A 19495-nucleotide genomic window follows, 5' to 3' on the forward strand; every position below is an offset into this window, starting at 1 on the left:
GTTGGTCCACAATAAAGCACGTAACTGGTTACTCCTGAGTTTCATATCTGCTCACATGAACCGCTGGCTTTGAAGACAACATTTTGGCTCACTCAACGAGTTGTAGACTACCGTGGAGTAAGCGAAAAGCGCAAGCGGCGGCCTTCTATGGAAAGAGTATTAGAAAGCTGGCACAATGCTATGACAAATGTCTAAGTTGAAACGGCGACTATGTGGAGAAGTAACTGGAAGGTGTAGCTAACTGTTGCAAATAAAATATTTTTTATTTTCACTGTGGTCTCCATTCCGCGACCGACGTCCATCTCAAGGCCATTTTAAACTGGTCTATTTGCTTTAGGAGAACCGTGTATGACGATAAACGTACTACATATGTCCATCACAAGTTCATTTTTGACAGATACGCACATTGTAATGCGAAGACCACTCAAATATGTCTCTCCAAGAGAGTTGCACACTGGTTACATCCAAAACGACACAGTTTCCTCCGGCATATGTACTGCCATGACAACGCCACTGAATGTTTCAGTTTCTGAAGGCCAGGTAGGACGCACTTATACCACAACTCATTTTGACTGTATCTACGAAGTGTCGAGCGCGGATTCGCAATGTTGTCAAAGGAATACGCGCAATGGGTACGACTGAAGCATAGTTTGGAAGACTGCTCCACGAATAAGAGACACAGCGGTATTACGATCGTCTCTAACTTGTGACACGCTCTTTCACAAGAGATTACATTTCCAATAACATATCAGCGCTACACATATTTCTAGTTTTGCTTGAAATCGGGACTGGTCATGCCCACAAGAAAAAAAAATAATAGAATCTGAAACGCAGCTGGTTGTAGGTTCGCTTCGTTTTCTTCTTTGCTGTTTGTCATTTCGAAGAAGTTCCCATAAGCTCCTGTCTTCTGTATTTTTCCACATAAAATAAGCAAACTGTTTCACAGTATTAAGGAAGTTTTCGCAGAAATACAAATCTCTGTGCCTGCACAAACATACCTTCCTTTTACAACCGACACCACATGACTCTTTTAACAACTCTTTCCACCAATTGGATAATAGTTAATCAGTTAGCTAGTTAATTACATGTTCCATAAATCATTTGAACATCTGTAATTACTATGATGCGGAACGAATCAGTGAACAAGATATGTATATGTGATTAATTTTAACTTTAATTATATTATTTTTCATCCTTACTCGTATTACTATGTTTAGGAACTAAGTGATTTTTCTTACTTGGGATACCAATATTTTTACAAAATTTCACCTATGGAATAGAAGCAAGTGTCCAGAAGAAATAATTTTAGGTTAGACTTAATACGTACCTGGCTACCTGTCAAACACTTTATGTTATTGGGCGAATGATAAAAAAAAAAATTTTATGCATGTTGAAATCCCTTCTGTGCCACTGACAGCGTTTGCATTAATAATGGATTGCCTAGCCCTGTAGGTACGGACATAAGTATTCTTATAGAATTGTGTTATCCATACTTTCTTTCTAAGTAATGAAGGACAGTGTTTACGACTGATTTTTGTTTATTACGAACTAGTTTTCGACTTACTGCGCCATCTTCAGGAAACAACCGACTAGTGCCTGAGAGGGACACCAGTTCTTGGGTTATCAAACATTATAAGCAAAGATACAATCGACATGCACAGAGTGTTGTGCGTCAAACTTCTTTCTTAGCGTTGAAATTACGCTTTACACAATGGATAATATTAAGCAGAATGAATAGTTATACTACACAATATTGAATGTTAAATGTTTATAATGCTCAAGTTTGTGGGGTCTTGATATTAGCTGAGAGTCTGTTAACTTTATCACTCTTCATTTATTATCTGCAACAAAGTCCGTCTCCGGTAGCTGAGTGGCCAGCGCGACGGACTGTCAATTCTAAGGGTCCGGGTTCGATTCCCGGCTGGGTCGGAGATTTTCTCCGCTCAGGGACTGGATGTTGTGTAGTTCTAATCATCATCATTTCATCCCCATCGACGCGCAAGCCGCCGAAGTGACGTCAGATCGAAAGACTTGATCCAAGCGAGCGGACTACCCGACGGGATGCCCTCGTCACACGCCATTATTATTATTTATCTGCAACAAACATGTTTTTACACTGTAAATTAAACTTTCGGTAATGGACAACATTATACATAATAATTAAAATACACAGTCTTACAGTATTACAGGATAGAAGGTATGATGCCATAGTTTTTGAGGTCGTGACACTGGTTGAGACCTGTCGAACTGAGCACTAGTAACTTATGTTGCCCAACAAACGTGTTTTGCAGGGTAAACAAAATTTTATGCAATGGGGAGTACTGAACACAGTACATAGTTGAAATACACAGTATTACAGTATTACAAGTTATATTGTTGATGTTAGTAGGTAAGTAGATAAGAAATAGGAAATTCTGTTGTGTTTTGATTTTGTGTGGCAGTATGTGTGTCACTGTGACAGTTCGTGGGTATGTGGCTGGTTGACTGCGTCATGTGAAGCTTGAATACGAGGATGTGTCCTCCGTAACTGATCATTTAGAACCAGGTGGGGCGTTTGCTATGTACAGCCAACAAAGGGAGGAAACTAAGACTGTTAGAAGCATTTGAGGTAAACAAACAGTTAGTTCAAAATCCCCAACTAATTCTAAAAACTATCAGTTTACAGTTGAGCTCATCTCCACTTTTGACCCTAGCATTACCAAGGTAATTTTTGTTGCATGTAATACCATCTGGGAGGGGGGGGGGGCTCAGAGGTCCATACAGAAAGTGGTCATTTGAATTGTCAGAATGCGACTTTACATCTGATACTACTGAGAAAATTTAGAACTGCTTAGACAGTGGTTTTGTATACTAGATAGTAAAACAATAAATTGAAATAGGAACATAATCAACAAATCATAAAATTCGTTTTTATAATTTCATCCAGTAACTTTCATAATTACGTCCTCTCACAAAAAAACAACTATTAGTTTCTGTCCTCTACATGAAGCAAAAAGAATTTACTGCCTCATTCTGAAATACATTTTTCACACAACACTTCTTCTTTCTGCGTTTTTCAGAGTCATGTTTGCAGCACTGGGAGCAGGCAACAGTTGATTTTCCCAACTTGTTATGCCTGATCTTTTAAGATGCAGCTTCCTGGCAGCATAGGTGGCACAGTCCACATGTTTCCTGGCCCTACTGTTGATGATGAGGATTCCACACTGCAGCTACGCTTTCGTTGTTTGGTGCTTTCCATTGTCATTATTATTGGCTTCTGAAGCCCGAAAAAATTTTGGATCTATTTATCTACATGACGCCTTATTAGTTCAAGATCTGAGTTACAGAGAAAATCTCTCCTCCGACTTCGCAGTTTTTTTTTTCCAATTTGAAAAGTTGAGAAGGGAAACTGAACGTGTGTTTATTGCTGCTATGTCAATGAGTGTGTGGAAGATGAACAGACCATCTTCTTGTTCTTCTCTTCGTGCTGCAGAGTCGTGCTATCTGGTCTATAGTGTCCACGGCACCTTTTCCAGAATTACAAAAAAAAAATTATGTTAACTTTTTTTGTCTTCCCTAATCACCCCTTCTGAGTGATAAGCCAAAACCATCAACAGCAGCTGCTTTGGTTTCTCATGGACTAGATGTAATGCGAGAGTAACTCGTGGCCTCTGTATCTGAGGGTAAATATATGGAGAGATGGATGAGCATACACTGCGGCCAGTTGTAGTCTTATGCTCTTCCGGTAAGTGTCTTCTATTCGACTGCAGAGTGCCAGCATGTGAGGAGAAAATCATCCCATGGAGTCTCAGCAAGCTCCACTGAAGTATAGTACTGACCCATGATGACACTGCGGCTTGATTTCTCAATGGGTTTTATTAGTCTCTTTACAATATTCATTGATCCATGTAAATACAGCGCATGTCAAGACTTTTGTTTGCACACACCTATGCTGATCACATATCTAGTTCCAGAATCAAACTGAATTCTAATTAGAATGCCGTATTTTCCAGGTTTTTTTTTTAGAAATACCTTGAATGGGCAGTGACCACGGAACAAAGACAACATTCCATTCAGTGTGGCGTTTGGTCCAGGAATGAAGTACAATGGAAATTAAGAATTCAAGCTATCAAAAATGTCCCTCTCTGGAGCAAACTTGTCAGTCTGACTATGAATTTCTCTTGTATTCTTATCGTCAAACCTCAATACTTGAGTCAGTTCGGGTTCGACTCGTTGATCTATAGTAAACTTGTCAGTCCTGAAGCATAGACCATAAATCTTGGACATGTATCTTATTGACATGATCTGAACCTATGATTAACAAGAGCGCTGTGTAACAAAAGAAACTAATCTTCTGAATACCTGGTCGAGAAGCCTCTTCATTTGAGTTTAGTTTTATTAGATTCACGAGATGTAAAAATGAGCTCTGTAGCCTATTTCGGAGGCTCAGTTTTTCCGTGCTGTCTTAGCCTCGTCCTTTCCCACACTATATTTTGTACAGACCGCCAATATCCTCTAGATGACTCCGTAATATATTTGCGTACATTTTTTGCATTGAATTTATCACAGTTGGTATCAGTACCATCTAGTAGGTTGAGCTGAATCATCTTCATTCTCAGACGGGGAATCAGTTCCAATTTCTTCCATATCATCATCCAATTAACTTTCATCTAAATGTGCTTCGTTCAGGAATTCCTCAAGCTCTTTTTCAATAGAACTATCACATAAACGTTGTCTATTCATGTTACTTGTTCAACAGCACCAGAAACAATGAAAATAAAAACTGTCGACTTCATATAAGTATGTTTCAAGACAACAACGCCGAAGTTCGTTGCGTTTTAACTCTTTAAAACCAAAGTCTTAACAACATCAAATCTCTCTTTGGCGTTACTGACGGGAGGGGAGCGGGTTCTGAGGACCATGGAGAATAAAATCAAATAAATGAATTTTGATTAACAAATTATATAATCACTCAATTGTAAATTCAATAACGATAAATTAGCTTTGATTTCAAGTTGTTATATCAAAGTACTTACAACGTATAAATATTGAGTCGGTGAGCCTACAAAGCCGCCCCCCCCCCCCCACCTCCCATTGTTAATGCTAAGGTTAAGCTTCACATGAAGCAGTCAACCATCCACATACTTACAGACCGTAACAATGACACGTACTGCTGTGTAAAATTAAAACACAATCGAATTTCCTACTACTTATTTGCTTAGCAAGAGTATAACTTGTAATACTGTAGTATTGCATGTTTCAACCATTTTGCACATTGCAAAAAAAATTAATTTGCAATGTAAAACTTGTTTGTTGAACATCATAATTCACTAGTTCTCAGTTAGATAGCTTTCATTCAGTGTGACAATCTCACAAAATTCTGGCATCACAACCATGTAACCTGTAATATTGTAAGATCGTATACTTTAATTTTTATGTATGATATTATCCATTACCTAAATCTAATTGTGCTCAGTCTAACAGTCCCCCTGCTAATGTCGAGACCTCACAAACTTGAGCAATATAACCATTAAACCTGTGCTATTTTCCACTTTAATTATTCATTCTGCGCAATATTATCCACTGTGTAAAGTGTAATTTTAATGTTACGGAACAAGTTCGATGAGCAACACGCGATGCACGTGGATTGTATCTTTGCCTACAGTGTTTGGTAACCCAAGAACTAGTGACCTTTTCAGACTCTAGCCAGTTGTTTCTTGAAGATGGTCCAATAAACGGAAAACTAGTTCACTCACATGTATAAGGAATATGAGTGAACTGCGCAGCGTGGTATTCCTGCAGTTCCTTCCTACTCCCTAAAATTTTCTCTCCATCCAATGTCTTCTGGTTACTTACCATAAGTTTTGCATTCTAGTTATGTATGATTAAAACCAGTTGTCTGGAAACCCATTAGTTCCATAAAACTTGCTGGTCAGAATTATCCTGAATGTCTTTAGATTGAGATACGAAATTGTATCTTTGAATTCGAGCTGCATATGCAGTTGCTACACAGTAGGCAGGCTAAAACAGAGTTGCGTGGATTTCAGCTGACGTTCGACACGTTCACGGTGGGCAAGTTCGTGTCGTTCACGAGCGACGGCTGCCCGGACGGCCACATGAGCATCCGGGAGGCGGGCCGGCCCTCGACGGGAGGGCAGTGGTGCGGCAGCGCCTGGGGCTACACCGTCTACTACAGCGAGACGCCCTCCATCAACCTCACCCTGCAGCTGTACAGGCTCTCGGAACAGGTGAGTAGCGTGCAACGGTCGTTGTAAACACAGCTACGCTATCTACTGCAGCTTGAAGCCTCTACAAACCTCGGTGCCGCCCTGTAAGTTGTCAAACGAGATAACAGCACCTTTGAAGCTTTATATTGGAGAGGCCAACTCGGAACAGTTGTTCTACTGGAGCTAAGCCGTGTGCCATTAAAAAAACGTTACTGACTTACGCAATGCACGAAATGAATGAACATATGCTACTACATTGTTTACAAGACGTTTTGCTACATATCTGTGCCAGTTTGGATTTCCAGCAAGGCTGGACTCTATCCCATTTCAGTAAAATCACGCATGTGCAACAACTGGAGAGATGTGGATCGGTATGTCAGAATCTGAAGTCCGACATTCAGAACCCCTAGATTTATGGATGACTTTGTGTATTCAAAATCTGCGCTTAGCATTTCATCGTTTTTGGAAGTATTCAGCTACCTACTAGGTGTGTAGCCATGTATGGAAGTGAAACATGGATGATAAATACACTCCCGGAAATGGAAAAAAGAACACATTGACACCGGTGTGTCAGACCCACCATACTTGCTCCGGACACTGCGAGAGGGCTGTACAAGCAATGATCACACGCACGGCACAGCGGACACACCAGGAACCGCGGTGTTGGCCGTCGAATGGCGCTAGCTGCGCAGCATTTGTGCACCGCCGCCGTCAGTGTCAGCCAGTTTGCCGTGGCATACGGAGCTCCATCGCAGTCTTTAACACTGGTAGCATGCCGCGACAGCGTGGACGTGAACCGTATGTGCAGTTGACGGACTTTGAGCGAGGGCGTATAGTGGGCATGCGGGAGGCCGGGTGGACGTACCGCCGAATTGCTCAACACGTGGGGCGTGAGGTCTCCACAGTACATCGATGTTGTCGCCAGTGGTCGGCGGAAGGTGCACGTGCCCGTCGACCTGGGACCGGACCGCAGCGACGCACGGATGCACGCCAAGACCGTAGGATCCTACGCAGTGCCGTAGGGGACCGCACCGCCACTTCCCAGCAAATTAGGGACACTGTTGCTCCTGGGGTATCGGCGAGGACCATTCGCAAACGTCTCCATGAAGCTGGGCTACGGTCCCGCACACCGTTAGGCCGTCTTCCGCTCACGCCCCAACATCGTGCAGCCCGCCTCCAGTGGTGTCGCGACAGGCGTGAATGGAGGGACGAATGGAGACGTGTCGTCTTCAGCGATGAGAGTCGCTTCTGCCTTGGTGCCAATGATGGTCGTATGCGTGTTTGGCGCCGTGCAGGTGAGCGCCACAATCAGGACTGCATACGACCGAGGCACACAGGGCCAACACCCGGCATCATGGTGTGGGGAGCGATCTCCTACACTGGCCGTACACCACTGGTGATCATCGAGGGGACACTGAATAGTGCACGGTACATCCAAACCGTCATCGAACCCATCGTTCTACCATTCCTAGACCGGCAAGGGAACTTGCTGTTCCAACAGGACAATGCACGTCCGGATGTATCCTGTGCCACCCAACGTGCTCTAGAAGGTGTAAGTCAACTACCCTGGCCAGCAAGATCTCCGGATCTGTCCCCCATTGAGCATGTTTGGGACTGGATGAAGCGTCGTCTCACGCGGTCTGCACGTCCAGCACGAACGATGGTCCAACTGAGGCGCCAGGTGGAAACGGCATGGCAAGCAGTTCCACAGGACTACATCCAGCATCTCTACGATCGTCTCCATGGGAGAATAGCAGCCTGCATTGCTGCGAAAGGTGGATATACACTGTACTAGTGCCGACATTGTGCATGCTCTGTTGCCTGTGTCTATGTGCCTGTGGTTCTGTCAGTGTGATCATGTGATGTATCTGACCCCAGGAATGTGTCAATAAAGTTTCCCCTTCCTGGGACAATGAATTCACGGTGTTCTTATTTCAATTTCCAGGAGTGTAGTTTGGACAAGAAGAGAATAGAAGCTTTCCAAATGTGGTCCTACAGAAGAATGCTGAAGATTAGATGGGTAGATCACATAACTAATGAGGAGGTATTGAATAGGATTGGGGAGAAGAGGAGTTTTTGGCAGAACTTGACAAGAAGAAGGGATCGGTTGGTAGGACATGTTCTGAGGCATCAAGGGATCACCAATTTAGTATTGGAGGGCAGCGCGGAGGGTAAAAATCGTAGAGGGAGACCAAGAGATGAATACACTAAGCAGATTCAGAAGGATGTAGGTTGCAGTAGGTATGGGGAGATGAAGAAGCTTTGCACAGGATAGAGTAGCTTGGAGAGCTGCATCAAACCAGTCTCAGGACTGAAGACCACAACAACAACATTAGGAGTGGCATGCCGCTAGACGAGTCGTCTCGGTGCAGCCCATTCTTAAGTGGAGTAGTCAGGGGTAAATCGTTTTTAATAGTAGCAGGAAATGTTGCATCTGCGTCAGACCAATCCACACTTTTTTTTTTTTTTTTTTTTGTACGCATGGAATGGCCTGACACAGATCCAACATTTCCTGCTACTGACGAAAATTAATCACCGCAGGGTACGTAAATACGATAATTAACTATTTTTTTGGACGTCATAATTAAAACTCTACCACTGCCCTCGTACCCCCGTCTAATGCTCGATTGACAAATAAACTTATGCATAAAAGTTTCCTGAATAACCTACCCACAAAGTTTAGCACAAATTTGTACTTAGGTTTCTTAAACGGCGACATATTCGTCGACCACTCCACTGTTTATTATATTTTATCACAGTTGCGACTTCGACTTCTAAGTCATTTTCAAGTTATTGAGCTGATGAAACACATTTAATATACCAGATTAATAAAAAGGATGTGAGCTACACGTTAACAAATTTGACAACTGCTCTAAGTTCACCAATCTAATCATTTTAAAATGGCTAAAAAGCCGAAACTGGAGTGTGGAAATTGTAATAAGCGCTACAGTTGTTAGCGAACATGCAGTCATTTAAAAAATTCAATGAGACTGCAGTCCCAAAACCAATGCAGTTGTGTATCTTTAGATTATCGGCATTATAAGATTGTCGTAGACTTGTAACTGACGATTTTCTCCCAGCTTGTACTCGACATTCGTGGCAGAGAGCAGACAAGAAAGACCTGCTTCAGTAAGTACTGGAACTTTCTTACATCCTTTATCGTTTGCCGATTTCCTAGCTTGTAATGTGGTGGAATAATTCTCGTTGTTAGTCGTAGAGCCCTCCAGTGAAACTAACTAAAAGGTTTGCAAACGTGGCTCACTTTATCATTTTTTACCATGCTGCCTGAAGCATTGCTGTAGAGTCTTGTACCACAAGGAAGCAAGGGAGAGGATGTTGTTATGGGTGGTGGTCAGTATCCTCTTTCTACGACACAAATGCACATGTGGATTAATACGGTTCTTCATTTACATGACCTAGAATCTTAACTTGAATAGAGTCCATGTGTTGTGGTACAACCTCATCAGCAATAGTCCCCTTGCAGATAATATAGGTAGTCCTGCTACTAACAAGTCGCTACGTACTGTCATAGCCTACAGTGAACTTTACCCGCTGCGTGAGTGGACCGACAGAAGCCAAACTGGATTGTGAGTTCGTGAGGTCCTCTTGTTATTGTCGGCGGACTAAATACTTGTTGTCGAGAGGGCTTTGGTGACGTGATACTTAAGTGTGTGTCTTTGGCATCTCTCGTGATAGGCGCCTTGATCCTGCGCTTACTTATCGATCTTCCCGCTTCATCTTTGCCGACTGGTGTGCTGGAGACAGCTTACGTCAGCACATTTGCTACACCATTCTTTCAATAGTACCCTTTTTGAATCTGATAGCGTAAAGTAAATACCAATACATTAATGAGAAATTTATGCAGATGGTAAAGGATCTTCACACTTTCACTAACAATATTTTTTTCACACTGAAAGCCAGTAATCTGTGATTATAGTAATATCGTAGTCAGAAATAACAGAGTGTAACATTTCCCGCCATTTCGTTTTCCAACGCCGGAAATGGTGGAACATACAGCCTTAATCGCAACTACACACATTAACATGTCCACATCCTTTACAGTGCTCAGACGTCAAGATAAGACTGTGGTCGAAGCACCTCTCTTGGTTAGGGTCATGTGGACATAATGGAGATAATGTCCCACCGCTGTCAGATTTTGTAGTCCAGTATCCGCTCGTTGCTGGTGTGACCCTCTTCTGTCCACTGGTTCCACAAACTTACCACTGTCGTAGCAATATGCCCGGTATGACCCACAGAAGACACCTGTTTCAGCCGGCCGCTGTGGCCGAGCGGTTCTAGGCGCTTCAGTCCGGAAGCGCGCTGCTGATACGGTCAAAGGTTCGAATCCTGCCTCGGGCATGGATGTGTGTGATGGCCTTAGGTTAGTTAGGTTTAAGTAGTTCTAAGTTCTAGGGGACTGATGACCTCCGATGTTAAGTCCCATAGTGCTGAGAGCCATTTGAACTATTTTAACCTATCGTTATGCCTCATTAAAATTCGCATGGTGATATTAGACTCTTTCAGGTCGATGACGGATACCAGCACTTGCTTCCACGTTTACACTTCATTTGCAGGCTTTGCGCCGAGTGAGCGTAGCGTAACGGTAACCTGCCCGGCCACACATGTTGGACATACGTGCATGCTATCTCTCTGAAATATTAATCACACCTACGTGCACGCTATCTCTCTGAAATATTAACCACTTGTCATGGTTCCAGTGCTCCCCAAATTCTACGATTTTGGATTGATTCGGATTACTCCTTCCGGTTGTTGCAATTCTCAGAAACAGTAGTGTATTTATTCAGTTTATTTAATAACACTTCAAATGGTAGCAAATAATGTTGCTTATTAACTGCTATCGAATTTGGAGCATGAAGTCTTCATCGTTAGGCACACAGGCTGACAATCGATACACTCTGCAATGGCAGAATATGTTTAATACGAGGGTAATCCCAAAAGTTAGATCTCCTATTTTTTTATAAGTACATAGACCTGATTATTTCTACAATCGTTTACATCAGTTTACAGCTTGAACTTTTAGCAATTGTTTGACGTCATCACCATTTCTGCATTTTTGTAGACGCTGTGGCAGTTTTTGTACGCCCATGTCATACCAGCTCGTCGCCATGCTGTTCAGAAAGTTATGAACCTCTTCTTTCCCCTCATCGTCGGAGCTGAATCGCTGGGACCACAATTAACGCTGACAGGTACTGTGAGGCTCTGAAGAAACTCAAACGGGCAATTCAGAACGGGAGAAGAGGAATGTCGAACAAGGGCGTACACATTCTCCATGACAACGCTCGCCCACACATCGCTCGGCAAACCGTTGCTCTCCTGCAACGGTTTCAGTGGAACATAATCACCCACCCACCCTACAGTCCTGACTTGGCGCCCAGTGACTATTACCTGTTCCCTAGGTTAAAAGAACATTTGGCCGGAAAGCGATTCAGTTCCGACGACGAGGTGAAAGAAGAGGTTCATAACTTTCGGAGCAGCATGGCGGCGAGGTGGTATGAATGGGCATACAAAAACTGCCACAGCATTTAGAAAAATGCATCGACAGAAATGGTGGTTACGTCGAAAAATAGCTAAAAGTCCATGCTGTAAACTGATGTAAACCATTGTAGAAATAAACAGGTCTAGGTACTTATAAAAAAAAATATAGGAGTCCTTACTCTTGGGGTTACACTCCTTATTACGGAAACTTAGCAAGTACGGTTGTGACCTAGTGATGGTCGAATGCCGGACATTTGCCACGCCGGACATTTGCCACACTTCCCCTTCGCCAGGTAGCGATCCCTCAGGTAAGGGACGCCCTTCCTCGTACTTCTTCTGTCCGCTTTCAAACCGCTGTCTCCACATCTTACTCGATACAACCAGTACATCTTGGCGAAATACAGAGCTTCTTTTCCGAAATCGAAATATTTTTATCTTTTGGGAAACGAAAGCAAATCCGACGATTATGTCAGTATGTAATTAGTTCTGCCACGTGTAAATATAGATCCCTCTGTCTGTACGGTAGCTTCCTTTCACGCTTACTGATTGCGATAGAAACAGTCCATCGCCATGGGAGCAACAAGAAAGGAATACTGTAAAGCGAATGCGAATGTACGCTAATCATTTCTTTTTGATCGCTGCATTTGTACCTACTTTAATTACTACAACTGCATGCCCAAAAGACAATAAGGAAAGAAGAAATGGGTATGTGAATGTTTGAAAAGAAGAACGACATATTCCATATTAATTTACTCTCTAAAATCCGATATCCCTTCCAGCCAAACATTAGTTAATAAAGTGTAGCGGGACAATGTTCCAAACATGATGGAAGTACGTTCATAAACAGAGATAAAATCATGTATGATTGACATGTCATCTAAAGTCGACGTACAATTTTAAAATATTAGAAATAAGGAAATGAAGTAATACAGAATGCTATGCTTGTAAAGTACGTTGTTGTTCTACCTTGTTTAGCTCTGGTATTAACAGGGTCACAGAGAAAGCATCCTAGGTTTTGGAGGGAAAATCCGTAATTGTAATGATCTTCACTACAACAGAAACAAGAAGCACAACTTAAGGAAAAATAATGTAATATGTGTTCCAGCTCACAAGCGACATTGAAGCAGGTAGTTCCTGTGACTTAGTATGGACAGAGGTTATATTCGGCAACCAGAATAAATTAATAACTTGCTCCTTTTACCGACCCCCGGTCTCAGATGAAACAGTTGCTGAACGTTTCAAAGAAATCTCGAGTCTCATCGCAAATAAGTACCCTACTCATACAATTATAGTTGATAGACTTCAGTCTACCTTCCGTATGTTGACTAAAATACATTTTGAGACCCTACTGTAGATAGAAAACAACTTCCATAATTGTTCTAAATACTTTTTATAAAATTATTTTGAACAATTAGTTCACGAGGCCATTCCGATTGTAAATGGCTATGAAACACACTTGACCTCTTAGCCACAAATAATCCTGAGCATCACGACGGCTACAGGAATTAGTGAACACGCAGCCGTAGCGAGGCTCAATTCCGTAACAAAGAAATTCACCAAAACTAAACGCGAAATATATATATTTATAAAAGCAACTAAAAATTTGGTTGAAGTCTTTCAAAGAGACAGTCTCCAATCCTTCCAAACTATGTAAGTGAAGACCATATGTGGCTTCAGTTCAAAGAAATAGTATCAACAGCACTCGAGAGATTCATACCAAATAAATTAATATCAGACGAAACTGATCCCCAATGGTACACAAAACACGACAGAAAGCTGCTGCAGGAGCGCCGAAAAAGGCACGTATAATTTAGACGAGCGCAAAATCTCCAAGATTGGCGAAGTTTTGCTGTGGCTCGAAATTTGGAGCGGATTTCAATGAGAGATGAATTTAATAGTTTCCACAACGAAACTCTCTCTAGAAATGTGGCGAAAAATCCATAGAGATTCTGGTCCTATGTTAAGAAAACCAGCGGAAAGTCTCAGTAAGTACCTTTACTGTGGGTCGGGCGGCGAATGAGGAGGAGGAGGAGGGGGGAGACAAGGGACCCAACCCTTCGGAGCAGGTAAAATCGTGGCAAATGTCCGGCGTGGCAAGTGTCCGCGTACCGTGACGGTCGCACACTATATGTGCGGTCACCAACTGAGCCTGATTATAAAGCGCTTAGCGCTTTTATTTCCATAGAGGCTGATATAGAAAATTAAGTGCGGCAGTGGAAAGTGGATAGCTCACTGAAGAGAGTAAATAGTCCATAATACTGCGATGAAGAACGCTACCGATTGTTGGAAAAACCGAAACAAAAATTAATTTGGCAGATGTGATGGGATCTATGTCATTTGTAACATTTCACGAACGGGAATGCTGTGTTACCGCGGTTGCAGCACAGCACGAGAGAGACAAGCGGCGGAAGCTCCAAGACAGCGATCCACTCAGCGGGCGGATGATAAATAGACACCGTGTTTCTTATCTGTCATCGATCTGTCTGCGAGAAAGCCGTGTAGTGTACGCGGTGCAGAGGAGTGGTGTATTTCATCCGCCGGGCAAGAAAATAAAAGAATTAATAAACGTCGGAGAGTCCCGTTTGCCGACACAAAGGAGTTACGGCTCGACGTCACGAGAGCGAGCGCCCGCCGACCTGGCGGATGGAAACATCGCGGCCGACATTTACAACTGCTCGCTGCTCGCCGCGCTGCCCGAGTCGGGCACGAAACGTTCCGTCCTCTGCTATCTCCGTCTGGTGAGAGTCGCGCAGTCGCGCAGTGCGAGACGCACGGCGTAATTGCATTAGCATGAAACAGCGCCGCGGCGCTGCTGCATGCTGCGGCAGCCGCAGCTCCGCGCGTGACACTTACTGGACGTGTCGCTTGCGGAGTAAAATGTGCTCCCGCCAACTTTCTCGCTCGCGGACAGCAGTGTTAGCCGGGGGAACTTCGTGGTTACGTCCTTGTGGCTTCTTGGGCCAGTTAGCAGGCCCACCGAGGTGGAAACGATCCAAACTGGAGTACAGTTATCCAGTCTCCTTGTGCTTCCCCAGTGGCAAAGTCACCTTGTGAAGGCAGGTGACTCTAGCAGAAGTGCAGCAGGGCTACAGACGTAACGACTATACCTGGTAGTGAATCACTTTTTTTCTCCGCCAGCAACAATGGTACGAGTGCGAAACTTCCATTACGCTTTACTTAAAGTTTCCGGAGTGCGCGTGTAAATTTTCCGTTTCCTCTGACAAATAGCGTAGGTACAGCAACGTTTCAAAACGGAGTGCGCGTATAGCAAGTTCTTAGCCTGCATGTGAATACAAAGTACTAACAATATAAACTTCCAAGCTGCACACTCCGTTTTCCACGAGAAAAAAGCTTCTTTTCGTAGCGAAGGTCAATTCAAAATGTTCGAATGTGTGTGAATTCCTAAGGGACCAAACGCCTGAGGTCATCGGTCCCTAGACTTCCACACTACTTAAACTAACTTACACTGACTTATACTAAGAATAACGCACACACCCATACCCGAGGAGGACTCGGACCTCCGGCAGCAGGGGCCGCACAATCCATGACAAGGCGGAAGGTTAATTAAAACCTTGCTCGTCAGCGAGCTGTGTGCTAGAAAACAAGTCTCTTATACCGTCGCTACTTCGATTATCCATTTTGATCTCCATATGTGTTCTATGGCTTTTTTATTGTTGATGTTCTTGTCTTTGGTATTTTTCTCGTCAGGGATCGTTTGTCCTTGAACCAGAACCTGTGTCTGTTCGTCGGCGAAACTTGGTTGGTTCATCATCGCTTGTGTCCGTCACACCCATTGACACGTAGCAACTGCCTTCGACGTTGAAAATCACAATAGGTGTGCGTGCGTGAATCTGGACTGTATTCATCATTCTCCACGTCATTTTCTTGCTACAGTTGTATCTGGTATGGACGACAACAGTATGTGAGCTAGCAGCCCTGGCGCGATAGGGGGGAGGGAGGGGGGGCTTGAGGGGCCATGTAAAAAATATTAATTACTTTCACCTTATTCTCGCTGTAACTGGAAAAATGGTTTTCTTTAACTATAGCTTACAGCTGGTAGGTTCTGCAAGCGTCTCACTGGATCTGCACTCAAGGATAGTCCTGTTGCTGCGCCCTCGCTACTACTGGCTCTAATTACTCTGCAATATGAATTATAAATAAGGGCGGCATGGAAAATACGTGGTTAGCCACAAATTAAAAGGTTGAAACTATAATGAACCAGCATCTAAATAGAAATTATGGCACACGGTGCATTTAAAATACACTACCAGCTTATTTACAACTAATGTGCGTGCAAGTTTACACGTACTGTGCTGTTTACTTACATGTACATTCTTTATCTTCTGCAAGGAAGCAGTGTGGACGAGCCTGCTTACTAGGAAATCATGATGCAGGTTTTGTTTACCTTACTTACTCATAACGTAGCTCTGTTGTATTTTCATTGTACAATTACAGAATATGCTATGAATCAACGACAGGCCCATTCATTACTTAGTGTTTTCCGAGACATGCGTTGCAATGCTCTAAGAGCGTACAAAAACTTAACAAGATATATATGATATATATATATCAAGGTGTTTCGAAAAGGACTTTACAACTTTAAAAGTCCTTATACATTTATTGAAAGAAGATATAGAGCTGGATTTAGTGTTATTTTGTAGGAAAAGACATCAAGTTTTATTTGCCTTAAACTAAAGATGTATGTGTCTTCAGTTGGTTACCCTGCACACATCCCATCGGAAGTCAATTTCTTCCCAAAGTCGCTGTAGCACTGCAGGTGCAATTTACTCAGTGGCGTCGTAAATTATTGCTCTAAGTTCAAGTAGAGAAGCCGGTACAGGCCAACCTTGATGGATCTCCAGAAAAAAAGTCGAGTGGTACATCATGCCCAATCCATTGGCCTGGAAAGCGGTCACTGAGAAAATCCCACCCGTCAGCCAGATAGTGGGGTGGTGCACCGCCTTGCACGAAGTAACAATTTCGATCTTAATCATTCCTATCGATCTGTGGTATCAAAAATTGTTGTAACGTATCCAGGTGCAATATCCCGTTGACGGTTCTCTCACGAAATAAAAAGGGGTCGTACATTTTGTTCTTGCTCAATGCACGAAAAACGTTCAGTTTAGGGCTACCTCGAACATGTAGCAATGTTTGATGTGGATTTTCACTGACCCAAATCGAACAGTTGTGTGTGTTAACCTTGCCATTTAAGTTAAAAGTCGACTCGTCAGAAAATATGATTTTGTCCAAGAAATGTTCATCCTCATGTAATGGATTTAACATATCCGCACAGAAGTTCTTGCGAGCAATTTTATCAGCGTCTTTTATTGCTTGTACTATCGTCGATATGTACGGTTTCAAATGCAATTGGTTTCTCAACACACGCCAAACAGTCCTATGTGGGATTTGCAGTTGGCGTGATGCAGGCCGGATCGATTTCGTTGGGCTGTTGACAAGACGTTGTCTCACTCGCTCAACGACGTCGCCAGATGTGTTTGGACGACCTGATGATTTCCCATGTCTCACCGAGCCTCCTATTTCTACATAACATTTATACCACTCATAAACTGAAAGCCTGCTACGAGGATCTCTAGCATATTTGGTACTGAAATTATTCTGGACTGTTGTCGCCGACAGAGCTACCACGCTCACGTCCACTGATGGCAGCCATCTTTAAATCTTTAACTCAACTGCCGCTAGCCCTCCATACGGTGCTGCTCGGCTCTGGCGAACTAATCGAGACAAAACGTGGTGTATTAACCTACAAATTGACTCTACAACCAACTCTGTAGGTGCAGAAACTGGTGCACCACATTATTTTTCATCAAAAATTATTTACTGAACACACTGAAACGTCCACGCAAGAAATAATGATGATTTTTCTACATTCACTATTTTACTTTGTCATCTCCTTCCCGTTAAGTGGTCTTCCTACTGCGACACGGTACCATACCTTGTTCTGGTCACGAAGTCGTATCTTCACTGAGCGAATCGCCTCTTCGTCATCCTCAAAATGTCCCCCATGATTGGCATCCTTAATTGCCCAGACAAGTGGAACTTTGTGGGAGCCAGGTCAGCGTTGTAGGGTTGATGAGGTAACTCTGTCCAATCCTGTTTGGTGATATGTTCTGAAATCATCAAACTTGTGTGATGCTGGGTGTCATCGCGTTGAATCAGACGATCACCTGGATCGTTTTAACACCAAAGTCGCTGGGAGTGCTTCTTCAGTTTGGCTTATGTGTGCGCAGTTGCTTCAGAAATAATGGTGCTGCCTCTTGACATCACGAATGAGCACACCAGCAAGTTGCACCTCGTGAGGCGTGACAGCGGTGGACGGCCTCCCCGAACGCTGCAAATCATGGAACTCTGTCAAATCGCCGTCTTGTGATGGTCTCATCCTCTTTGCCCAGCGACTATCCGTGCTCCATAAACCGCACACAAACGTTTGTCAATGTTCCCCAGACTTTTTTACACCGCAGTGAGACATTCAATGACGCCAGGCTGCTTGTAACGTATGTCACTTGACTTGTAGACTCCATTTTGAAATACTGTTGTACCTACGCTATCTGTCGGAGGAAACAGAAAATTTACGCGCGCAGTCCGGAACTTTAACTAATCCATACCGGAAGTTTCGCAATCGTACCACTGTTGCTGGGTGAAAAAAATGTGATGCATTGCTTTCGTGTATCACGCATCTTGTGAGACAGGAATGTGACCCAGACCCTGATCGAATCTGCGCGGCAAAGAAACGGCCGCGATTGGTGCACCGGCCAGGCTGAGTGTGGTTTTTGGGCTGTGTTTATGAAATTCAGGGACAGGTGGCGCACAAGACTGCACTCCCATAGGAAAGTGACGACGGTGGTGACAGGATGGGATCCGGTCGCCGAGCTGAATAAAAACAAATTTGCCAAATCCTCCAATACAGAGGACCCGGTAGTAGACTGGATTAACCCTAAGAAAAAGAGGTCACACACAACAGTTACAGAGTCACTCCTTATTTTCGCTGCTGAATTTCTTTATTGGTGAAGCCATTATACATACACTCATGCTCATAAATTAAGGATAATGCTGATACTTGGTGAAACAACGCTCTGGTGAGCGTTTTGCGGGTTTAAATCACCTCGGGGTATGACCATGCGGTGCATCTGACCTGCGGTCGTCGCACAGAGGCACTGGCAGCAGTCCACATACGCAGAGGCGTGTTGGTGCATGTCAGAGTACGGTGCAGTGAGTAGGTGTGCAGACTTTTCAGAAGTGCTAACGGTGACTGCGTGTTGAAAATGGCTCAAAGAACACATATTGATGACGTTATGTGGGGTAGAATACTAGGGCGACTGGAGGTTGGTCAAACATAGCAGGTCGTAGCACAGTCCCTCCGTGTGCCACGAATTGTGATCTCAAGATTATGGCAACGATTCCAGCAGACAGGAAACGTGTCCAGGTGCTACACTACGGGACGTCCACAGTGTACAACACCACAAGAAGACCGATATCTCACCATCAGTGCCCGCAGACGGCCACGGAATACTGCAGGTAGCCTTGCTCGGGGCCTTACCGCAGCCACTGGAACAGTTGTCTCCAGATACACAGTCTACAGACATGGTTTATTCGCCAGGAGACCTGCAAGGTGAATTCCACTAACCCCTGGTCACAGGACAACCCTTAAAGCCTGGTGTGAAGAACACAGTATATGGTCGTTGGAACAGTGGTCTCAAGTTATGTTCACGGACGAGTCCAGTTATAGTCTGAACAGTGATTCTCACCAGGTTTTCGTATGGCGTGAACCAGAAACC

The 19495-nt window shown here is 43.6% G+C and overlaps 1 protein-coding gene across 1 annotated transcript in view; it reads left to right on the forward strand.

The window, feature by feature from the left end:
* The window catches only part of LOC124561711, a 198553-nt gene that overhangs the window by 83040 nt on the left and 96018 nt on the right, over nucleotides 1-19495 (forward strand). Inside the window, exon 3 of the mRNA XM_047130939.1 lies at nucleotides 6027-6227. Coding sequence (XP_046986895.1) covers nucleotides 6027-6227 — 201 coding nt within the window. The remainder of the gene's footprint in view (nucleotides 1-6026; nucleotides 6228-19495) is intronic.

Source organism: Schistocerca americana, chromosome 1 (assembly GCF_021461395.2).
Source record: "Schistocerca americana isolate TAMUIC-IGC-003095 chromosome 1, iqSchAmer2.1, whole genome shotgun sequence".
Lineage (NCBI taxonomy): Eukaryota > Metazoa > Arthropoda > Insecta > Orthoptera > Acrididae > Schistocerca > Schistocerca americana.